This window comes from Stegostoma tigrinum, chromosome 22 (assembly GCF_030684315.1).
Source record: "Stegostoma tigrinum isolate sSteTig4 chromosome 22, sSteTig4.hap1, whole genome shotgun sequence".
NCBI classification, from domain to species: Eukaryota; Metazoa; Chordata; class Chondrichthyes; order Orectolobiformes; family Stegostomatidae; genus Stegostoma; species Stegostoma tigrinum.
Genome location: NC_081375.1, coordinates 22395170 through 22420861, shown reverse-complemented (window position 1 = coordinate 22420861; position 25692 = coordinate 22395170). Strand labels below are relative to the sequence as shown.

The window sequence follows — 25692 nt, the reverse complement described above, 5'->3', positions numbered from 1 at the left end:
GGAGAGACCACTCTCTCCGTGACTCCCTTGTTCGCTCCACACTGCCCTCCAACCCCACCACACCCGGCACCTTCCCCTGCAACCGCAGGAAATGCTACACTTGCCCCCACACCTCCTCCCTCACCCCTATCCCGGGCCCCAAGATGACATTCCACATTAAGCAGAGGTTCACCTGCACATCTGCCAATGTGGTATACTGCATCCACTGTGCCCGGTGCGGCTACCTCTACATTGGGGAAACCAAGCGGAGGCTTGGGGACCGCTTTGCAGAACACCTCCGCTCAGTTCGCAACAAACAACTGCACCTCCCAGTCGCAAACCATTTCCACTCCCCCTCCCATTCTCTTGATGACATGTCCATCATGGGCCTCCTGCACTGCCACAATGATGCCACCCGAAGGTTGCAGGAACAGCAACTCATATTCCGCCTGGGAACCCTGCAGCCATATGGTATCAATATGGACTTCACCAGTTTCAAAATCTCCCCTTCCCCTACTGCATCCCTAAACCAGCCCAGTTCGTCCCCTTCCCCCACTGCACCACACAACCAGCCCAGCTCTTCCCCCCCACCCACTGCATCCCAAAACCAGTCCAACCTGTCTCTGCCTCCCTAACCGGTTCTTCCTCTCACCCATCCCTTCCTCCCATCCCAAGCCGCACCCCCATCTACCTACTAACCTCATCCCACCTCCTTGACCTGTCCGTCTTCCCTTGACTGACCTATCCCCTCCCTACCTCCCCACCTATACTCTCTCCACCTATGTTCTTTACTCTCCATCTTCGGTCCGCCTCCCCCTCTCTCCCTATTTATTCCAGTTCCCTCTCCCCATCCCCCTCTCTGATGAAGGGTCTAGGCCCGAAACGTCAGCTTTTGTGCTCCTGAGATGCTGCTTGGCCTGCTGTGTTCATCCAGCCTCACATTTTATTATCTATGAGTTCTCTTACTCCATTTAGCTCCAGTGGGACTCTTTTGCTGTTTCGAGTCCACATACTGGCAGTAACTACCGGCCGGCATCTTTGAGAAAATTCTAACCATTTGGTCGAAGTTTGGTTTTGTTTTGGAGTTTTTCTGTGGGCTGATAGGAGAAGATAGGTGGAGAGGAGATTTAATATTTCATTTAAATGGCATAGCTGTGCTGTAGACAGAAATTCTATATCCACAATCTAACATAAGCAGTTTCAAGGATGATCACAAACATATTACAAATCATAGGCTCTACAATGATTGGAACGTGGTCAGCGAGATGGACTTCATAGAATATGAATTCCCTGATTGGGGCTGTTAACCAGGTTCAATTGGGAGCCTCTACACCTGCTCTGTTCTGGATATGTCCTGAGTGAAGCTATGCACTGCCTTCTCTCAAGTGGTACTCCCCAAGCTCAGTTGGCATGGTAAGGGTGTTCACTCTGTTGGAATACCCTGTAAATCAAAACTCCACTTGCCATATTTTCTAACAACAAAGCCAGTTGTGCTTCAGCTCGTAGGCACTTTTACATGGTCACATCATTTATCCCACTCTCGTTGTCAATGAAATAACTCTACTATCACTAAGTGCCCTTTTATTTACACACGCTTAGTGCATGACACTGACCCAGCTAGCCAGAGCTGGCTCCTAGAGTGAACAGGATCCCTGACACCCCTGTTCATTTTCTTTTCTTTTAAATAGTCCCCCAAACTACCACTACACCCAAATGGGGCTCAGCAGTAGTGCTTATATTTTCCCCAAATCACCCGTGGCTGTGCATGTATATAGTGATATAGTAAAAAGACACCAGGACACTCCTGTTGATATCTAAATAAAAACTGAAAGAACTGAGGATGCTGTTTCTTCCTATTTATACCTGTTAGCTAGGGCTCCCTGACTGAACCTGGTTAACAGCCCCAATCAGGGAATTCATATTCTATGAAGTCCATCTCGCTGACCTCGTTCCAATCACTGTAGTGCCTATGATTTGTAATGTTTGTGGCTTCCTTGAAACTGCTTATGTTAGATTGTGGATATAGAATGTCTGTCTACAGCACAGCTATGCTATTGAAATGCAACATTAATCAATCTTCTGATGATTTATATGAAACAAGGCCTGCATTCTTCATATCACAAATATGGAGTCAACTTGCTCTAATTAACAGAGGCTTCTTGGTTAATTGGCAGTTATATGGCTTCTCCTTCTCCATGAAGTTAGAGTAAAACATCAGGAAATAATTGGTTTTCTTTCTATTTACTTTACACAAAAATATAAAAGTTGATCCTTGTGCACCTGTATAATCGTGAGGCATTTCACTAATATCATCTTTGAGTTGATTCGATTAGAATCAGAATGGTTACATTACAGGAGGCCATCAGTCATTTGTGGTTGCACTGGCTCCGTGTAACAGCAAATCACTAAGTACCACATTTTCCACCCCCATACCCTTCTTTCTTAGTCCTGCAAAATTTTCCACCTCGGCTAATAACTTTCCCTCAAAAGCCGCAACCACTTTCTCAGGCAGTGTGTTGCTGACTGTGATCACCTGCTACATAAAAAAAATTTATGGGACTGGACATCCAGTTCCTATACACCTGCATTCCCCATACAGATGACCTAAAGGCCCTCCACTTCTTCCTGTCCCACAGGCCTGACCAGTACCCCTCCAATGACACTCTCATCCTCTTAGCCGAACTCGTCCTCACCCTCAACAATTTCTCTTTCAATTCCTCCTACTTCCTACAGACAAAGGAGGTGGCCATGGGTACCCGCATGGGCCCTAGCTATGCCTGCATCTTTGTAGGTTACATGGAACAATCCCTCTTCCATAGCTATACTGGCCCTAAACCCCACCTCTTCCTTCGTTACATTGATGACTGTATTGGCGCAGCCTCGTGCTCCCACGAGGAGCTTGAACGTTTCATCCACTTCACCCACACCTTCCAGCCCAACCTTAAGCTCACCTGGGCCATCTCTGATAGCTCCTTCCTGGGCCTCTCTGTCTCCACCTCTGGCAACCACCTAGAAACTGATAGCCATTTCAAGCCCACAGACTCCCACAGCTACCTAGAATACACCTCGTCTCACCCACCTTCCTGCAAAAACGCCCACCCCTATTCTCAATTCCTTCGCCTCTGCAGCATCTGCACCCAGGATGAGGCATTCCACTCCCACACATCTCAGATGTCCCCGTTTTTCACGGACCGCAACAGCACACCCCCCTCACAGTGGTAGGGAACGCCCTCAACAGTGTCTCCCACATTTCCCGCAACTCATCCCTCACACCCTGTCCCCGCAATAAAAACCAAAACAGAATCCCCTCGTTCTCATATACCACCCCACCAACCTCCAGATCCAACGCATCATCCTCCGAAACTTCTGCCATCTGCAATCCAACCCCACCACCAAAGACATTTTTCCCTCCCCACCCTTATCTGCCTTCCGGAGGTACCACTCTCTCTGTGACTCATTTGTCCGCTCCACATTCCCCTCCAGCCCCAACACACCCGGCACTTTTCCCTGCAACTGCAGGAAGCGCTACACCTGCCCCTACACCTCCCTTCTCACCCCCATCCCAGGCCCCAAGAAGACTTTCCACATCAAGCAGATGTTCACCTGCACATTTGCTAACGTGGTATACTGCATCTGCTGTTCCCATTGTGGCCTCCTCCAAGTCGGGGAAACTAAGCAAAGGCTTGGGGACCGCTTTGCAGAACACCTACACTCGGTTCACACTAAACAACTGCACCTCCCAGTCGTGAACCATTTCAACTCCCCGTCCCATTCCGCAGACGACATGTCCATCCTGGACCTCCTGCAGTGCCATAATGAAGCTACCTGAAGGTTGCAGGAAAAGCACCTCATATTCCGCTTGGGAACCCTGCAGCTCAATGGTATCAATGTGGACTTCACAAGCTTCAAAATCTCCCTTCCCCCTACCACATACCAAAACCAGCCCAGTACGTTCCCGCCTCCCTAACCTGTCCTTCCTCCCACCTCAAGCCTCACCCCCAACTCCTACCCATAACCTCATTCCACCCCCTTGACCTGTCCATCCTCCCTGGACTGACCTATCTCCTCCCTCCCTCCTCACCTACACTCATCTTTACTGACTCCTACCCCACCTCTTTGACTGGTCTGTCTCCTCTCCACCTATCTTCTCCTCTATCCATCTTCTATCCACTTCCCCCTGTCTTCCTATTTATTTCAGAACCCCCTTCCCCTACCCCATTTCTGAAGAAGGGTCTAGACCCAAAACATCAGCCTTTCTGCTCCTCTGATGCTGCTGAGCCTGCTGTGTTCATCCAGCTCCACATCTTGTTATGTCTTTCTTCATGCCACCTTTGATTCTTTTGCCATACACTTTAAATCAGTGTTCTCTAGTTTTTGTCATTTCAGCAATGGGAACTGTCTCTCCCTATCTCTCATGTCTAGAATCGTCATGATTTTTTATGAATGCCTCTATCAAATCGCCTTTCAGCCTCAGCTCCAATGGAGAACAGTTCCAATTTTGCCGATCTTTCTAGATAACTGAACTTCCTCAAACCTGGTGGTACTGAACTCAAACTATATCAAAGTGTGTAAAGTTGTTTTTTAGTTCATTGGTTTGCACCATCTTTGTGGATGAACTCACTTGCATCCTGTGAATCTCAGCTTTCATGGCTCGTATCTCATTCTGTCCCACATCTGAGTCAACTGCGGACCGTGCCTCTTTTGCTAGTTGAATCTTCTTCTCCCACAGCATAATCTGTCGCCTGTACATGTAAATATATAATGAAAGTATATTGCAAGAGAAAATGTAGAAATATGGAATGCATAATATGAAAAGCAGATAGACTTCCATGAAGTTTTTATTAAAAAAGCTTCACTGTCAGGATCACTATTTAAAAGTGAAAGTATCAGTTACACAGTTCCTGTTTATCTCAGATAGCTACTAAGAGCAGATAAACATTGGAAGTAGGAACAGGAGTGGGCCATTTGGCCCTTCAGTTCTCAGAAACCTGATTTTAAATTAGTTTATTTTAAGTTATGTTACATTTTTGCCTGATTAATTGATTTGAAAGGTGGAGAGAGGACATTACTCTCAATAGCATCATCATGGTTGCCACATGAAGACACGGTAATTGCTATTCAGTTGGAAGAAGAGAAGAACATGAATGGTTGGAAGTCAGCAATGTGAAAGTGCTGGGAAAATCATTAGAACCCATAATCAAATTACACATTCCAAATGTGTTATGAAATTGATTCTGTTATTTACCTACTTTGTAGATATTAAACTCCAACAGTTTCAGTAGTTTGTTTTTAAACTGAATTGAATTAAATAACAGACCACCTGACTTCCCTTCCTAGGTCACATGATAAAGATATTGTAAATACCCTCTCCTAAGGTATTATTCTCTATTTTAGTTCACAGTTGTGTGGATGCAGGACATTTCCTAGTTCTGCAAACCTGAACAGGGACAAAGTACTCTGGACGGTCTGATTTTCATTCCTTGGGAGGTGGGCCACTTGGAATGAAAGCTGAAACTGCTGACTGCAGATGCAGCCGAAATACAAAGCTTGCATCTGTGCACTGACACTATTCTGAAATTTAATAGAAGAAAATTACACCAGAAGCATGTCTCCAGCCCCATCTTGACACATTCTCCTTGGCCCATCAATGCCAAATCCATGGCATCTCATATCTCATGTGCTAAACTGTGCCCCGGTATCAAACCCTGGCCTTTAATAGCAATTTAATGCCAACTCATGCCCCTTTGTCTTCTCATTCTCCTACAACTATCTTTGCCTCCCCCTCTCCATGCCAACTCACCTAGTATCCATAGTGGATAAGTGCAGCTTGTGTCTATTGATGATATCAGTATTTTAAAAGAAAAACTTATTGATTATAAAAAAAGTAAATTTAAATTCCACCAAAAAATGCCATATAAAAACAAATGTTTGTACTCTGAGTTGCTTGACAGCTTTGACAGTTTCAAAGAGTTTGTGCACTCTTTAAGAACATTCTTGCCTACTTTTTGCAATCCTAAAGAGCAACTGACTCCCCTTCTCTGTCATCGGACTGTATTCACAGTATACATCATCTGACTAAAGGGACGACTCGGTCTATAAAAAAACAAATTGAAACTAACCTAGTCTGCTCTATGCAGTCTATTTTGTACACATCCAAAATCCAACATAAATGGTCATGTAAAAATGAACCTGGGGCATCACGGTTCAAATTCATAGTATTGAACTGTTTCAAAATGCTGTTGCCTCCACCAAACTTGTCTCACTCATTATGCATGTGCTTGCTTAACATACATCGACTTCCAGTAAATTAACAACTCAAATTGTACATTTTCATCTGTGTGCTCAAATCCAGCATGTTCTATCCTGTTCTTACTGCTGTAACTCCCTCTAGTTCCACAATTCTCAAAGAAATGTGGACTTCCAACTCTAGATCTTGTGCTTACTCTACTTCTTTATTTCTCTTCTCTTTGTCACCCTCACTCTGGAAGTCCCTCTCTAAATCTCTCAGCCTCATTAATCCTATAAGACTTTCCTTAAGGCTTACTTTTTTGACAAATGTCCAAATATATTTCCTCGGGTTTGGTGTAAATTTTTCTCTTATATTGCTAGTCAGGGCTAGTATAGCAGCTACTTAAAGGCAGATATATCAACAGAGTCATTTCGGGTTGAGGCCCAGACAAGAAATGAGCAGTCACTTTGTTGGGGTTTTTTTTTCCAGACCCCCTAATAGTTGCGGAGGAGCGGTTTGGGAGGCAGATACTGGAAAGGTGCAGAAGTCACAGGGTTGTAGTCATGGGTGACTTCAACTTTCCAAATATGGATTGGGAACATTTTAGTTGTAAAAGTTCAGACAGAGTGGATTTTGTCCAGTGCATTCAGGAAGGATTCCTGACACAGTATGTAGATAGACCAACACGAGGAGAGGTCACTTTGGATTTGGTGCTTGACAATGAACCAGGCCAAGTGTTAGTCCTGTTGGTAGGAGAGCATTTTGGCGGTAGCGATCATAACTCTGTTACTTTTATAATCGTCATGGAAAAGGATAAGTACATACAGCAGGGTAAGATTTATAATTGGGGTAAGGGTAATTACAATTCTGTTAGGGAAGAACTGGGTAATATAAAATGTGAACAGATGCTGTCAGTGAAGAGCACTATAGAAATGTGGAGATTGTTTAAGGAATGCAGACTGTGTGTGATCGATATGTTTGACCCTAGGAGGCAGGGAAGATGCGGTCGAATGAGGGAGCCTTGGCCCTCAAGAGAGGTCGGACGACTGGTTAAGAGGAAGAAGGATGCTTAAATAAGGTTAGGAAACAGGGAACGGGGAAGGGGGAAGGCTCTAGAAGGATACAAGTTATCCAGGAAGGAGCTGAAAAAAGGGCTTAGGAGAGCTATAAGGGGGCATGAGGAAACCTTGGCAGATAGGGTCAAGGAAAACTCCAAGGTTTTTACACGTACGTGAGGAATAAGAGAATGACCAGAAAAAGGGTGGGGCCGATCAAGGATTGTAAAGGGAATTTGTGCACAGAGCCTAAAGAGATAGAAGGGGTCCTTAATGAAAACTTTTCTTTGGTATTCACAACTGAGAGGGACCTATCTGTAGAGGACAGTGTGAAACAGGCTGGTAGGCTGGAGGAGGTTGATATTAGTAAGGAAGATGTGCTAGGAATTTTCAGGAAGTTGAAGATAGATAAGTCACCCGGGCCTGATGGGATTTATCCATAGATTCTGTGGGAAGTGGGGGAAGAGATCGCAGGGCCTTTGGCGATGATGTTTTCATCCTCACTGTCCACAGATATAGTGCCGAAAGACTGGAAAGAGGCAAACGTCATTCCCTTGTTCAAAAAAGGGAATACGGTAACCCCAAAAATTACAGGCCAGTTAGTCTTATGTCAGTGGTAGACAAATTATTGGAAAGGGCTCTGGGGATAGGATTTATGATCACTTGGACAGGCACAGTTTGATTCATGATAGTCAGCATGGATTTGTGAGGGGTAGATCATGCCTCACAAACCTTATTGAATTCTTTGAAGAGGTGACCAAATATGTGGACAAATGTAGAGCAGTGGATGTGGTAAACATGGATTTAAGTAAGGCGTTGATAAGGTTCCCCATGGTAGGCTTATGCAGAAGGTAAGGAGGCATGGGCTAGGGGGAAATGTGACAGTTGGATTCAGCATTGGCTGACCCTTAGAAGACAACGGGTGGTAGTGGATGGAATATATTCAACAGGGTGCTCAGTTATGAGTGATTAGATTAGATTCCCTACAGTGTGGAAACAGGACCTTCGGCCCAACAAGTCTACACCGCCCCTTGAAGCATCCGACCCAGACCCATTCCTCTATAACCCGCACACCCCTAAACACCATGGGCAATTTAGCATGGCCGATCCACCTAACCTACACATCTTTGGACTGTGGGAGGAAACCAGAGCACCCGGAGGAAACCCATGCAGACAGGGGGAGAATGTGTAAACTCCACACAGACAGTCGCCCGAGGCTGGACTCGAACTCAAGTCCCTGGTGCTGTGAGGTTGCAGTGCTAACCACTGAGCCGCCCTTGTGCACCACAAGGATTTGTCCTGGGTCCTCTCCTATTTGTGACTTTTGTAAATGTTTTAGATGAAGGAGTGGAAGGGTGGATTAGCAAGTTTGTGGACGATACGAAGGCGGGCTGTGTTATGGACAGTGCGGAGGGCTGTTCTAGGTTACAAAGGGACATTGACAGGATGCAGAGCTGGGCTGAGAAATGGCAGGTGGAGGCTAACCCTGAAAAGTGTGAGGTGATTCATGTTGGAAAGACGAATTTGAAAGCAGGATACAGAGTTAACAGAAAGATTCTTGGCAGTGAGGAGGAGCAGTGGAATCTTGGGGTTTGTGTCCACAGTTCCCTGAAAGTTGTCACCCAGGTGGATTGAGTTGTTAAGATGGCGTATGGTGTGTTAGCTTTCATTAATAGAGGGAATGAGTTCAAGTGCCGTGAAGTTATGCTCCAGCTGTGCAAACGCCTGGTTCATCCACATCTGGAGTATTGTGTCCAGTTCCGGTTGCCTCATTACGGGAAAGATGTAGAAGCGTTGGAAAAGGTGCACTGGAGATTTACCAGGTTGTTGCCTGGAACGGAGGGAAGGTTGAGAGGGCTTTTCTCTTGAGAATAACGAAGGATGAGAGGTGACTTGATAGAGGCGTACAGAATGATCAGAGGAATAGATAGATATAGGGTATACAGCCAGAGACCTTGTCCTAGGGTGGAGGTAGCTATTACAAGGGGGCATAGTTTTAAAGTGAGTGGAGGTAAATATAGGGGAGAACGTCAGAGGTACGTTCTTTACTCAGACAGTGGTCGGGGCGTGGAATGCATTACCAGAAAGGGTAGTGGAATCAGCCTCATTAGGGGTATTTAAGCAACTATTGGATCAGCTTATGGATGATAGTATAAGGTAGGGGTGGAGGTTAGATAGACCTTAGGATTCGTGGGCCGAAGGGCCTCTACTGTGCTGTACTGTTCTACATATAGAAAAACTGGGAACTTTGGAACAGGAATAGGCCATTCAACCCCTCGAGTCTGATCCACTATTTAATCAAATCATGGTTGATCGCAGGCCTAATTCCACATATCTGCCTTTAGCTCATATCCCTTAATGCCTTTGCTTAACAAAATTTAGTATATCTCAGATATAAAGCTAACAACTAACATCAACTACCATATCTGGAAGTGTTCTAAACCTACACCACCCTTTGTATATATAAGTTCTTGATAATATCTCTTCTGAATGGCCTGGCCCTAATTCTCAGGTTATGTCCCCTCGGTCTAGAATCTCCAACCAAGGTAAATAGTTTATTCTCTCTTCTCATGTTAATATCCTGAATACTTCTTATCAGATCATGCCTTAATCTTCTGAATTTTGAATGTCTCCGGATATTTTACAATACAAAGGGACTTTATAAATGTTTGTCACTTGGATTCACTGCAAATAGAAATTAAAATCGGAGTATACACTGGTATACTTACTCTGCTTCCACAAGACTGTTAACCAGCCGTTCTTTTTCTTCCTTCAGCTGGTCCAGCTTTTGCTGTTTATCAATAGCTTCCCGCTCAGCATCCTAAAAAGGCAAATGAATAATACTTAGAGATAATAGGGACTGCAGATGCTGGAGAATCCGAGATAACAAAGTGTAGAGCTGGATGAACACAGCAGGCCAAGCAGCATCTTAGGAGCACAAAAGCTGACGTTTCGGGCCTATGCCCTTCATCAGGCTTTCTGATGAAGGGTCTAGGCCCAAAACATCAGCTTTTGTGCTCCTAAGTTGCTGCTTGCCCTGCTGAGTTCATCCACTCTACACTTTGTTATCTTGAATAATACCTAGATGTGTACACCAAATTTTAATTCAAGATTTTATTCAATGTTGTGCACCATTATTCATCTTGTGATTCACAAGCTGTCACGCACAAGTAGACAAAGCACTTTCTCCAATGAACCCTTGGAGTTTTAGCCACCTAATACAGATTGCTAAAATAACACATGTGCTTAGCGTTTAAGCCGAAGGGTAAATATTCTTTGCCACAATCTGTCTAACAAATGTTTTACAAATGTTGCTAAGTTAAATTAAATACAAAATAGCTTTTCTTTTAAGTCAGAAAAATATTCATCCATTGGAAAAACAAAACTTTAAAGTAAAATGCTGTAACTCATTAAAACGAAATGCAACCAAAAGTCTCGTATGGCCAGCTTGGTTATTTGTAACTAACATTATATGCTTTTCAGAGGCAAGTAAAAATAAACAAGGGTACTAGTCGAAATATTCTACAGGAACTTTTGGGCAAAATTTCAAAACATAAAAATACAGGTAAGAAAGTCCTGTTAGATCACAACATCTGCGTCTAATTTGTAATGCCAAGAACATTTTTGCAGCTACTATGTCCACATGCAACTATCTAATTTCATGAGCAATTGAAAATAAAAACAAAACCCACGACCAATAGTGATGAAACAATTTGGAAAGTATCCTCTGACTCTGTGTGGTGATCAAAATCATTTGAGGTAATCATTTGGCTGCATGTAAGTTGACTGTCAACCTGTATATGACGTGATCACCGTGCCAGCTAAGAACCAAGGCAACTTGCCTTTGCATTTCCAGAATTTGCAGACACCGCACATTTAAGATGCTCAGTTATCTCAGAAATGAACCATCTAGTATCAGATCTTCCACTAGTCTTGTGTATTTTCAATAATGTCCCTTAGCCTTCCCCAATTTGTCAAACTGAAATATCTATCATTTGATATGCAATCCATCCCTTTCATTAGTTGATATACCCATATCAGAACATTTTTAAGTATGCTCCTTTGAAGTAAATACTTCCAGCTCTCCATGTCTATATGGTAGCTAATTTTTTAAAGCTAGGAATCATTCTTATAGCATTCCTGTGAACAATTTCCATGGCTGCTATACCATGTACCATACAAGAGGACCAAAATAGACTGCAATACTCTGGATGTCTTCCAACTAAAGATAAGTACAATGATGAATCAAACAATGATGATGCACTAGTTTTTATGATGGAAAGGTGTTGTATATTTTCAAACTTTTTTTTAACCAGTTATGTAGTTTATGTGTACTGACCTTCAGTGCGGTTACAAATTCATTTTCCATCAATATATTTGTGTGCTCAAGCGCATCCTTCATGGAGGTATTCTTTGTTAGCAGCCCATTGAGTTTCACCATGTCATTAGACAGAGCACGTATGTGACGTTCAATGTCTTTCTTTGAATTCAATCCTTGTTGTATCATGTCTACAGAAGAAAGTATGTTGGATTTGTTGTGTGAAATAACACTGTTAAGTAGAGGACAGGCTGGGTGTACATCAAGTTGAGAGGAAATAGGCAGATAGGTGGTCAGGATGGGGGTCAGAGGGGATTAGGTACAAAATGATATCTACGATCTTTATGCAAAGCACATGTGACATAATATTATGACCGGGTTGGATTTTTGCTGCCAAGGCAGGTAGCTCGGGTTGGAAAATTTCCTGAATTTTCAGACCACCCCACCCCTGCCATGTGAAAGACCCCATCAAATGCAACTTCTGTTCTGGAGAGATGGGAATGGGGGTTCCCGTGTTAGAAAGTGGTCTAGAAGTGGGTCAAATGCTGGTTAGAAGGCCTACCATTGCTCTTAAAGACTTCAGCCCAGTTTTTTAAAGGGCTGTTAGACCCTATAAATCTCTCCTTTCATCCCCCTCCACCCACCTCTATGCCCTCTCCAGGCTAATTCATAACTCCTGTGCCACTGCACATATATCATGCTTGTTCCATGCCATCTCACATCACCAAACCACCTTATATCTTATTCTACATCTGCATTCACATTCCAGCATCTGATATTGGCAGACTCAGAAACCATGTGGAGATGAAACAAAAATTCTAACAACTGAATACAGCTGTTACTGGAGCACTTGATAGTGTTTCAATCTCTATTAAAACAAAATTCATGACTCCTGCAATGCTGGTTAAGGTCCCATGGTTCGGTGAAAACAGGATGACTTTAAATTCAGCACTGTTTTCAAAAGGCCCAATGGATCTGTTTTGCACCTGAGAATTCATGCTCATCACTGCCAGGATATCCCTGAATAAATTCCTGAAGAGGCAGTTTCTTTATTCAGAGAGTGGTAAGGGCGTGGAACGCCCTGCCTGCCTATGTAGTTAACTCAGCCACATTAGGGGCATTTAAACAATCCTTGGATAAGCATATGGATAATGATGGGATAGTGTAGGGGGAGGGGCTTAGATTAGTTCACAGGTCGGCGCAACATCAAGGGCCAAAGGGTCTGTTCTGCACTGTTTGTTCTATGTTCTAACTAACATCCTTATGTCAATGCCATTTTTAAAAAGCCATTGTGATCCAGACAAGTACTATTAGTCCAGAACTGCCAAGTTCCTGATTTTTGCCCCAGATGTGGCAGAGAAGGGATAGTTGATGCCTTGCTTTGTGCCAATTAACTTTCCCTTCTCTGCCACATGTGGGCCTAACATCAGGAACTGTGCTTGGCAGTTCTGGATTAACAGTGCTTGTCTGGATGCACAATGGCCTTTTAAAGATGGCAGTGGCACAAAGCTGCTGGTTAATTCTGGGATATCCTTGCAGTGATGAGTTGTCTTGAGCATGGCGAGTGATAGAATGGGGCTAGAACCAGAAAATAAGGCCACCATATTAGTGGAATTGATAGTTACTGAAGTAAAAGAACTTGCTAGGTATTGCAGAAGAAACCTTCCATGAAATTCAAAGAAAATAACACTTAGTTAACAAACATAAAGTTCAGCTCCTGGTCTTTCTAGAAATGTATGTGGCACTGGTGAAACCACAACTGGAGTATTGTACACAGGTTTTTTTCAATTTCTAAGGAAAAATATTCTTGCACTGCAGGTGACAGAGCATAACTTCATGATATTGGTTCTATGGAAGAGTGAATTGTTGTATGATAACAAACTAAGTTAATTAGGTCTATATTCTCTGAACTTTAGAAATTGAAACATACAAGATTCTGAAGGAACCTGACAGGAAAAAACACCTAGAGGTTGTTTACCCAAGCTTGGGAATCTAGAACTCAGGAAGTCTCAGGATAAGGAGCCCAATCATTTCGGACTGATGTGAGGCAACATTTCTTTTTTGAAATGATTGTAAGACCTCGAAATTCTCTATCTCAGAAAGTTGTGGATGCCCCATTGTTGAATAGATTAAAGCCCAAAAGAAACAGATTTTGGTCTTTTAGGGAATAAAAGCATATGGGAACAAGCTGCACAAAGAGAATGCAATTGTGGAACAGATTCAAGGTGTTCTCCATTTGGTCTCTCCTGCTCCTATTTTCTACATTACTATGTTCTTACAGTAAATTGATTTGTTTTAAGGAAGGTAAGTATAAAGATTATTTGAGTGTACAACGTTAAGGTTTGAGTTCAGATTGATTACTACCCTCAAATTGGTGTCAACTTACTTTCAGTTCGGATTTTCTTCTGTTGGAGTATTGTGACCTGTTTCTTCTGCAGTTCCACCTCAGCTGTCTTCTTTTCCCTTTCTTGTGTCAGTCTAACTAACTCATGTTGTTGTTTCAGCCAGTACTGTTGCTGTGTTGAAATTTCTTTGTTGTGTTCCTCAATACTTTTTGTCAAAGATTTGATTTTGAGTTCCAGAGGGCTCATTTCACGTCCCTAAAGAGTAAAGGTGGATATTATGTTAATTTGAACATTAAGCCCCTCCTACACAAAACTAATTTGAAATGATCACATCTTTAAAGCATCTTGGGTGAAAATATCTGACCTTGCATGCAACATATGAGCACAGTAAACCACAGCAAATATTCAATGCTCATTACGACCTATCTTTTTCACGATCTTAAATCCAGAACATTGCATTTCAATATTTTCCTTAATATTTAAATATAACCACTAGTTCTAGTCTGGCACTCTGATTGTGGAGCTCAATCTGAATATGCTCGAGATAACAAGGTATAGAGCTGGATGAACACAGCAGGCCAAGCAACATCAGAGGAGCAGGAAAGCTGATGTTTCTTTTTCTGGAGAAGGGTCCAGACACGAAATGTTAGCTTTCCTGCTCCGCTGATGCTGCTTGGCCTGCTGTGCTCATCCAGTTCTACACCTTGTTATTCTCTAGCATCAGCAGTTCTCACTATCTCTGAATAAATTTGTTACCAAGAAAGCATTTCGAGATTAGTGTCAAAATAAAATTTTAAAGGAGCAACAAAATTAAACTTACTCCTTCAATTTTCCTTTGCATAGCTTACAGTGTTTTTGAAACATACAGAAGCTTGAGTTTGGAGTTAAATGTTGTTGTCCAGAGCTGATTTTACCCTACGCAATCTAAACATCTATAGCCTACTGAGTTTTGCAGCATTTGTCACTGCAAATCAGACAGCTTTGCTGAGAATAAGGTCAGAAATTACATGACACCAGATTATACTCCAACAGGTTTATTTGAAGTCACAAGCTTTTGGAGCCTCACTCCTTCTTCAGGTGTTAGTGAGAGACGCGTAGTATCAGACACAGAATTCATAAGTAAAAGATCAAAGGGCCACAACACTGATGACAATGTATTAAACAAACCTAAAATGCTGTTAAATATTTAAGTTAGAAGTTTTTAATATGCATATGTAAATCCCCGAATTTCTTTCAAATCACTGTCCTAACAGAACTACAGCTTTTAACATTGTAAAGAAGAAGTGATATTTTAGGTTGGACAATGCATGTTAGGCATGAGGCTTTGTTAGTTTGGAGTAAGACTGATTTTATTTCGAAAGTAGGAATTTATAAAAATGCCACATTGATTAACTCTATAAATTGTGTGCTTTTTGAACAAAATAGAAATGTATCTGCAAATACATTTTTTTTAATTTTGATTTTTTTTGAAGAAGAGTACATGTTGAATTTTCAAAGCAAATAAACCTTTTTGAATGAAACACAAAAATTGACTAGGAATGGAAGAGGAGGATCACAGGATAATTTTGGGTGAGAAAGGCCTAAGGACAATCTTAATACATCCATTCAGAGATAATCACATGAGATGGTAATATTCCTCTACTGTACAAGTTTGTTTTAAAGCTACATAATACTTCATTTTCAAAAACTAAAATATCTAGATATTATTATAGGGAAAATTAAAAATAAATTGCTATTTTATTCCAAAGTTCACAGTGGAATTTAAACTTGCTTCTTGAACTTACACCCATCTCCGCTATCAGTTGTGCAATCCTCTTGTTGTGCATGTTAAGCACCGACTGTTTATTTTGAATAGCAAGCAGTCGTTTAGCAATTTCTTTCTCGCTTAATGAAATAATTCTGTTTTTCTCATTCAATTCATTGTACTGTTCTTGTAGAGTTTTCTGCAACCTGGTCAGTTCTGCTTTCTGGTCATTAATTTCTAGATTTATTTGAGCATATTCATTTTCTGTTTTTGCATAATCGATTTCCTAAGAAGAAGATAAGAAATATTTTCAGTAAAAGTTCACTGTAAGAAACTAAATAGTTGTAAATGATCCTGGTAAATAAGTGTTAAGGAACTACATTAAAGTTAAAAGAGGAGAAGGTTTGTGCTATTCATTAAGTGTAATTTTTCCTTCTGGTTTGTTTTTGCAAATAAAGTTAAGACCACATAGAATCCACATGGAAGCTATTAGTTCAGAAGATCTGTCAATATCACTCAGGCATCCTATGTACTAAGTTAGAGCTGAAATACTGGTTCAAATTTTGAATATGGAAAGTAAGCCATATTTTTAATTTAGAGAAAAATGAACGAACATGGAAAATTTAGAGCAGATGAGCATTAGATACATTACATTTATTCACCAGACACTTAGAATGAACAGAAGCTTTATGTTCATTAAAATATATGCCTGAAGTGCAGTCACTGTTGTAATGTTCAGAAATGGAGGAGCCACAGTTAGACAGCAATGTGATACAAAATCAAATAATCTGTTTTCATAATATTGCTAGAATGTTATATACATCATTAATTTTGTTAGTACTGAAGTTAATTTTAAATTAAGAAAAGCAGATGATAGCTATTATTTGTCTAGGCATCATAAACAAGGAGGGACTCTTATGGCACAGTGGCAAAGGTCCTAGCTCTGAGCCAGGAGACATGGCTTTGTGACCTTGAGGTTTGTAATAACATTCACGAACAGGTTAATTAGAAAATATTTATTATGTTAGTCCTTTGAAAACAAATTGTAAACAGGCACCCAAAGAAGGGTGTGGGGAAGGTGGCGGTCTTGCAGTGGTAACGATTAGATTAGATTGGTTAGATTAGATTGGGTTCCCTACAGTGTGGAAACAGGCCCTTCGGCCCAACAAGTCCACACCGCCCCTTGGAGCATCCCACCCAGACCCATCCCCATCCCCCTATAACCCATACACCCCTGAACACTACGGGCAATTTAGCACGGCCAATCCACCTAGCCTGCACATCTTTGGACTGTGGGAGGGAACCGGAGTACCCAGAGGAAACCCACACAGACACAGGGAGAATGTGCAAACTCCACAGACAGTTACCCGGGGCTGGAATCGAACCTGGGTCGCTGGCGCTGTGAGGCTGCAGTGCTAACCACTGAGCCACCGTGTCACCCAATCACTGCTTCTGGGCCAGGAGATTTGGGTTTAATCCCACCTGCCCAGGAAGTGTATCCAAACAGATTCATAAAAGATAATTTATATATGGGGAGCAGATGTGACACTGGATGAGGTGTGTGTGTGTGTGTGTGTGTGTGTGTGTGTGTGTGTGTGTGTGTGTGTGTGTGTGTGTGTCATGGTATTCTCACTGAAAGTCATTTTATAAAATCTTTTACAGGGTAACCTGAATTTCATATACGAATAAAGCATCTCAAAAAGCAATATTTTGTGAGTTTTTATACATACTTTTGTGAATTAGGAATGCCATGTTTGGACAAATTATGGCAGCATTGTAAATATGTTATATACAGAGCTTTACATACCAACTGGCGTTTCCGGATTCGAAGCTTGTCACCGAAACGTTTCAAGTAATTTGTTGCCTGATTCATTGTCAATTCACTTTCCAATTTTGCCATAATTTCATCTTCCAGTTTAACTTTTGTTGTATATTCCTTTTCTATTTGTAGCTGTAGTACTTTTATCTCACTTTGGCGAATGTTCTTATCCTAGGAAAGAATCAAAGTGAGTCTTCATTCTTCAAATTCATTGTATTGAAAAGTCAAAAGAACAACCATGGTTCACTCAAATAATGTTTTATATTTAATCTTTTCATGGAGTTATCTATTGTTGGATATTCTGGGGAAAGAATGTGTCTGTTTGTATTTTATTGTCTCTTTTGTCTCTCCTGAATCATTCATTGGAAGAGAGATGAGCAAACCTCTGTCATTTTCTGATTATACTGTTTTTTAGCCAGCTGCTTTTCTGTTTGAAAGAAGAGGCAATAATAATCTGCCTCTGACTATCCTGTCTTCTTCTTCAGGAGCTAGTGGCCTTTGTTGGACTCTTCTCCACAGCGGCACAGTTGATTGGGAGGCTCAACAGATTACAAACATATGAACAAGGACCAAGAGTTGGCCACTCAGCCTTTCAACCTGCTCCACCATTCAATACGATCACAGTTGATCTGATTTTAACCTCAACTGTACATTCCTGCATACCCTCAATAATCTTTCATCTCCTTGATAATTAAGAATCTATCTACTTCTGCCTTGAAAATATTTAAAGATTCTGCATTCACTGCCTTTTGAAGAAGGAAATTCCAAAGAATCTCAACGCTCTGAGACAGAAAAAATGTGTCCTCATTTCTGTCTTAAGTGGGCAGCCCTTCATTTGTAAATGATGATCAAGTTCTAGATTTCCAACAAGAGGAAGCATCCTTTTAACATTCACCCTGTCAAGGATCTTATATGTTTCAATTAAACCACTTTTGACTCTTCAAAAGTCTAGAGGTTAAAAGGCCTAGCCTTTCCTTATAAGTCAAACTTCTAATTCCAAGTACTAGTCCTGTAAACTTCTCTGAACTTTTTCTAAAGCATTAACATCCTTCTGTAAGTACAGTGACCAGTACTGTACACAATATTCCAGATGCAACCTCACCAATGCCCTGTACAACTAAATCATAACCTCTAATTAAAACACAACTTCTATTAGCTTTCTTGATTACTTTCTATACCTGCCCACTAACCTTCTAGGATTCATGCACTAGCATTAAATTTGCATTAAGTATGAAGTTTCATTCTTAATTTTAATTGAAAATTAATTTAAGTTGCACTAAAACATTATAACAATTTGATTTGTCATTCCCTTCAAAAACAAATCTTTGCTACCAAATAACTCCACATGTTTTAAATAATAATTACCAAGGCTGACATCTAATTTTGTTTCTTCAATTTGGCTGCTATTACTGTCCACCTTGGGCATTGTTTGGGCAAAATGAGTAATGAAGTGACATTGTTGGGTCACAGCCAAAGAAGGTTGGGGAAAGCATTCTATCTAATTGCCTTCCATCTCAGTACATAAAATTTTCATGAATATTTGGCATGTTCTGTTAACTGTCTGAGGTCAAAAAATATGAAGAGTCTGGTTAAGCTGTGTTAATAGTATTCATGATGTCAATGATCTTACTAATGAAGCTTTGTTGAGCAAACGTTCTGTTTCATGTAGTGTCCGAGTGTAGGTGCTATATTCATGTTTTAATGCTTCCTGCTTCGCTAAGTTCTGTGCTATCATTTTCTGGGACATATTAACATCATTTGTCAATCTGTTCAGATTAATTGTTAGAAACTCATTCTTCTCTTCCTGTTTCATAATGAAGGTATTGTAGGCAAACATTTCAGTCTTCAATGTATCCAACTTGTGCTTTGATTGTCTGAATGAAAGACAGAGAATCACAAAATTTATCATACACTGATAGAAAAGGAATTAGTCACGAATTATATAAGGATAATGGTTAAAGTAATTTTTAAATTAACCTGTTTTGACATGTTATGACTCACCTCAATGGCAAGTGGGAATTGAACCAGACATTCTGCCCCAGCGACAGCCATTACTACTGCGCCACAAGAGCTAATAAAGCTTACTGTTAAGCAGATTTTTAACAAAATAAACGAGGAACACTGAAAAATACAGTTGGTTTTCAAAGACTGGTAACTAAAGTTTGTTTAAAAATCAATAAATGCAATACTTATCTGTAATATTAATTATGCAATAACATGCAGAAAATATCAAGATGTATTTTTGTGAGAAGCATTTGATATATCTAACTACCATATAAGTTAGGTATCATATATCTAACTTATATGATTGATAAGTTTCTATCATATACTTAACATATATGATAGAAACAAGTATACAGATTAGTAAACGGAGTATTGATTTCAAATTACTGTACACACACACAGGAAAACCAATCCAATTTTGCTAAATAAACAGAATGATATTAATCAAATAGAGGAATATCTATGCACTCATAAGTAAACATTGCCTACCTCTCAACTACATTTTTTTGTTCTCTTTATCAGAAGCAGCAGCAGGTCTACAAACAGCCAAAATGTGCAGTATAATAATGGAAAAACACATGGATAATACATGCTACATCAATGCCAATATGTTGGCATGTTTATGCATTCATGCCCAAGCACAAAATTAGTATATAAACTTTCAGATATACATGTCAAAAATTAAAAGTGGACACTTTCACGGAAAGAAGTGTTTCTTCTTTAAGGACTTCTGTTTTGAATTTGATAGTTCGAGAAAAAGTACCCAGATCGTGTTAGCTGGGGTTGTGTCAGGAAACAGCTCTAAAAGAATTTATAACCAATTCATTAGTTTTCCACCAGATAGTTATAGCAACGAATAATAAAAAATTGAAATGCAATACTGGATGAGAAGCAGAGCCAAACATAAACAGTGAAAGATAACAAAGTATGAAGCTGGATGAACACAACAGGCCAAACAGCATCTCAGGAGCACAAAAGCTCATCCTAGGCCCGAAACGTCAGCTTTTGTGCTCCTGAGATGCTGCTTGGCCTGCCGTGTTCATCCAGCCTCACACTTTGTTATCTTGGATTCTCCAGCATCTGCAGTTCCCATTATCTCATAAACAATGAAACATGTTTTTTGAACACTGAAGAGAAATTTCTTACCATAGTTATGCTGCTGAACTAATATCATTTTACGTGGATTCTGAACTATACCTGACAGCTTCCTGCATTGCAGCGTATGCCTCATCACGTCGCTGCATCCCAATTAGGCTACTGGTCCACTGTTCTATTAGTTGTTTCTTCTCATAGCCAATTGTCTCAATCTCCATGGCTGCCTGAGGAATAATTTGAAAGACAGTTTAGTTTGGGATCATGAATGGTGTGGACTAGTTGGACCAAAGGGTCTATTTCCATGCTATATGACTCTACAAAAGGAGAAGAAAGCTGCAATTAATAATGAAAACACTTTTTAATGATCTTCTTAACATTATAATTCTTAAGACATCAACAGTGACAGGAATTCTGTAGTTGCATTCTAGGTCATGTACTACTAATGCTAAATGAGAGAAATGAGCACAGGAGCACTAGCTTAACCCAATTTGCTTATGCTGCATCGTACTATATGGGTAGCGATCTAATGTCTGCAGCTGAAATATAATCAGAACTCCGAAAATGGGTAAATTACCCATGACAGTTCTGTTTAAGCAATGAGGCAAATGCTGACATCAAAGAATTTGACCAAACAAAAGGTAAACACTACACCAGGATCCATATTTTTATAATGTACAAGTTCCACGGTTGTGAATTTCTCACCACCAGGCTGTCAGAAGCTACCAACACTTTCTTTCCCACAGCAATGGTTTGCACACACAACTTGTGTAATAGCTACAGTTGTGGTAAGGATTGTTATCTCACCTCTGCCACCGTTTTCCGTGCTGCTTTCGTTTCTTCTACTTGTGCAAGATACTGGGCTTCATACATTGCAATCTGTTCTCGCAGTATATCCATTTGCGATACTAAACGGTCTACAAACATGTCCTAAAGCCCAAAAGAGAATTATTAGTGCCTTATTTGTAAGATAGGGTAAAATGTCATTAAAAACACCACTGCATCTGGTTTCCAACAAAAAAAATCTTACATTTATTTAGCACCATTGGCTTCTCCAGGATGACCCGAAGATGTCTTCATAACCATTTAGGTATTTGTTTAGTGTAATCAATGTACATTATAGACAAATGTGGTAGCCTTTCTATGCATAGTAAGGTTCCGCAATCAGCAATAACCAGATTATCTATGCTTATTTAGTGGTGAGAGTTGAATGATAAATGTTAGCCTGAACACCAAGAAAATAACCTTGGTCTTCTTCAAATTGTCTTTCACATCCTGATCAAACAGCTAGATTCTTGGATTAGAGATAATGGGAACTGCAGATGCTGGAGAATCCAAGATAACAAAGTGTGTAACTGGATGAACACAGCAGGCAAAGCAGCATCTCAGGAGCACAAAAGCTGACGTTTAGGCTGAAGGGTCTAGGCCCAAAATGTCAGCTTTTGTGCTCCTGAGATGCTGCTTGGCCTGCTGTGTTCATCCAGCTACAGACTTTGTTATCTTAGATTCTTGGATTACCATCTGTTCTGAAACATGCACATACCGCTTTCGATGTCTCTGGAGCAGAACATGTCCCAGCAACAGTCTAACTCAGCAATTTGAATGTGACTACTAAACCGATGTAGATTTGACCCCTACAAAAATTGTACATTGTCAACAGGATACTTCCATAACAGTTCTCCTATGCAGTCAAGACCAAGTTCAACCTTCATATAAAGCAAAAGTTGGAAACTTGATGGTAATAGAAACAGGACTTACAGATGCAATTCAGTTCCAATTTTAAACTTACATATTTGGTCCATATTGTTATGTGTCAAACATAAATTTCTGCATCCATATTTATAATCAAACCATTTTGTGTAGGTTGCATTGTTTAATTAGTGATTGTTCTATAGCATTTCTCTTGGGGAGAAGTTGTACTTTTAGCATGGATCTCTAGGCCAAAAGAAAACAAATCCATGGGGTGGTGTGGGGATGGAAATTAAGATTGGCAGCATTTTGTGGTGCCCATTCAACAACCTTGTTCTTCCCATACCCAAAACATAAAGTCAAAGTTTTTCCTTGATGTGGGGTGGGGGGGGGGCGTGTAGCACTTCCTGCAGTTGCAGGGAAAAGTGCTGGGTGTGGTGGGGCTAGAGGGTTGTGTGGAGCAGACAAGGGGGTCGTGGGAGAGTGGTCCCTCCAGAAGGCAGACAAGGGTGGGGAGGGAAAAATATCTTTGGTGGGGTTGGATTGCAGATGGCAGAAGTGTCAGAGGATGATGTGTTGGATTTTGAGGTTGGTGGGATGGTATGTGAGGATGAGGGGGATTCTGTCTGGTTTTTTTGTGGGAAGGGGTTGTGAGGGAGAAGCTGTGGGAAATACGATTGTGGGTGTTCTTGATTACGGGGGGGTGGAGAGGGGGTGGAGTTGCAGTCCCTGAAGAATGAGGACATCTGAGACTTACGAGAGTGGAATGCCTCATCCTGGGAGCAGATGCGGTGGAGGTGAAGGAATTGGGAATAGCATTTTTGCAGGAAGGTAGGTGGGAGGAGGTATATTCCAGGTGGCTATGGGAGTCAGTGGGCTTGAAATGGATATCAGTTTCTAGGTGGTTGCCAGAGATGGAGACAGAAGTCCAGGAATGAGAGAGAAGTAAGAGAGATGGTCCATGTGAACTTACGGTTAGGGTGGAGTGTGCTGTCCAAACAGAAGCAGAAGATCCCAGGGATGTTAGAAAGAGAGATTTGGTGATCCTATGGCCTAACTTTAAATTTAGTTTAGCTTTAAGCAGTTGCTGTTAGTCTCAACAGGACAGAAGCAGCTGGACTTTAAGTAGAAGCCATTTTTCTCCCCGTCCTGGTTACAGGTACCTGTGAGACAAATCTATTTTTCTGAATCCGCCTTTTTACCAAGGGGTATGTTTATGGAATTGTAGTAATTGGAACCAGGTTGACCTTGTTGACCATGAGGTCACTGGCTCAAGTTAACAACTCCTATCAATCAGGAAAGCTGTGGGTGACAAATAACCAGGAGAATTGAGCTGTGGAGGGGTTCATTATGGCTGACTACCTGTCCCTCTTCCTTAGCTATGTCTGTGCCTGGGGGTCTATGGAGAAGGAACAAGTGGTATACCAATATTCTCAATACCTTCTGGGAAAAGCGGGCACGGTGGGGTATCACCCCTACAATTCCATTTTGATTTGATCCCTACCATCCCCCTTTGTTTTTATTTTCTTTTACAAAGGCTTTGCCCCAGGGGCTTTGCTTGACACTAACTTTTTGGTCACATGGAACTGAGTTAAAGATGGCTTGGTAGCAAGGCTTGGTCCTTGTACCACAGTTTTAAATATTTGCACTTTTGTATGTTTGCTGTGAGGTGTGAGCTTGCTGGCTATGGGTGCAGACTTAGCCCTTTTATGTTTTGGCTGTTTTGTATGTACTATGTTTTGCATATTCCTTGGTCTAGCAGGCCTTACCAAGAGTTGGAAGGTGTAGTTTGCCCCAAGAGCCACAAGGTTTGTCAGTCGTCCCAAAAACTGCTGTCCCCAGAATGCCTAGAGATGGCTGCAAGGTAGTAGGGGTGGCTAGGAGCTGGAAGGTGTGTAGGGGTGGGCTGAGAACTGGAAGATGCTTGGGAACAGGTTGTCTTAGACATGATTGGAAGCAGAGTAACAGCTGGCTGATTGCTGGCTTGCCAGGGGTGCCAGTGTTCCATGTATTTGGTTGGTTGAATTTATCTCTCTTGTGCTCATCTAAAGCTCTCTCTTGCAGCGAGTTGCAGTGGGATTTGGGATTTGGGGTTTGGTTACTGTCCCCATTTCCCTGTAAACTGTTGACTGATTGCATGATGGAATTTGGTACATTTCACTGACCCCATTTCTCTGTAAATTGTTCTTTGCTTTGTTGACTGTTACCTTGATTTTGTTTTGCATCGTTGTACAGTTTTTAATAAAAAGTATAACCAGGAGATTAGAATCTCATCAATTCAAGCAAATGACTTTGAGCTGAGTGGTCACAGCCAGTGCACTGTGCACAAGTAAGTAAAGGGTGATATGGTGGCAGGATACCAGCCTCTGTAGTTACTATATTACTCTTTGAACTGTTAATCAGTAGTAGAGACTATATATCTATTCTGTTTTCCAGTAGAGTTGTTCTAAATTTCTTCTCGTAGTTTAATTATAGCTTTTGAATAAATTGTTTGCTCAGTCGAGTAGTTTGACCAGTCGCGCTGCATCTGGAACACGGCCCTTTTAAAGTTGCTTTAAAGTAAGAAAATGTTAGTGTCAAGGTTACCTTCTTAGAATCTTTTGAGGAGATCTGGTCTGATTCATAACATTTGATAAGTACTTAAAACTTTGACAAGGGTCTGAAGCAATGGTTAACGCATAAAATGAGGCCCTGGCTTAGGGGTAACATATTAGCATCGAAAAGCAATGAGCTCAGTTTGGCAGGTAACAAAATGTGATCTCTCCACATTTTTTGGCATTAAGAATGGTTATTTAATTGGATGGAGACTATGAAACACTGGGAGGCACAGTGGGATCTGGGTGTCCAAGAACTTGAATCACATGATTTGCAGGCAGACCAAATTATTAGGAAGGTAAATGGAATGTTATGTATTGCCATAGGAATGGAATTTCAAAGTAAGCATGTTTAGCAATAGCTTCAAAGCATTAGTTAGAGAACCTTGTCCAATTTTAGTCACTTTTTTAAAAAAGGACATAATTCCATTAAAAGCAGTTCACGCTCACTCACTGATTCCTAGGATTGAAGAGCTTACCTACCGAGGAAAAGTTTGCATGTTGGGCCTGTATTTATTGTAATTTAGATTAATGAGAAGTGAGCTAATTGAAAGAAATAAAATCCAGGGGATACGATGAGGGAAGATGCCAAAAGGATATTTCTCTTTTGAGACGAGAAGTAGGGGACACACGTTAAAAGTAAGGGATTGCTTATTTAAAATGGGCATAAAAATAAATAAACTAACAGCAGAAAGAGACAATTCAACTCCTCCGACCTGCTCTATCCATCAACACAATTATGGTTGATCTCAAGTCGACCTCAATAGCACTGTCCTGTCAACTCACCGTAGCCCCTTAACCCCTTACTAATTTAAAATCTATCT

At 41.0% G+C, this 25692-nt stretch overlaps 1 protein-coding gene across 2 annotated transcripts in view; it reads right to left on the bottom strand.

The window, feature by feature from the left end:
• Nucleotides 1-25692, bottom strand: part of ccdc40 (coiled-coil domain containing 40) — a 70575-nt gene that overhangs the window by 9687 nt on the left and 35196 nt on the right. For both annotated transcript variants that reach the window (XM_048554780.1, XM_048554782.1), the window contains 9 exons: nucleotides 21393-21515; nucleotides 20691-20812; nucleotides 19120-19363; nucleotides 17478-17660; nucleotides 15711-15956; nucleotides 13968-14181; nucleotides 11603-11772; nucleotides 9993-10084; nucleotides 4601-4721 (listed from right to left, as the gene is read on the bottom strand). In XM_048554780.1, coding sequence (XP_048410737.1) covers nucleotides 4601-4721; nucleotides 9993-10084; nucleotides 11603-11772; nucleotides 13968-14181; nucleotides 15711-15956; nucleotides 17478-17660; nucleotides 19120-19363; nucleotides 20691-20812; nucleotides 21393-21515 — 1515 coding nt within the window. The remainder of the gene's footprint in view (nucleotides 1-4600; nucleotides 4722-9992; nucleotides 10085-11602; nucleotides 11773-13967; nucleotides 14182-15710; nucleotides 15957-17477; nucleotides 17661-19119; nucleotides 19364-20690; nucleotides 20813-21392; nucleotides 21516-25692) is intronic.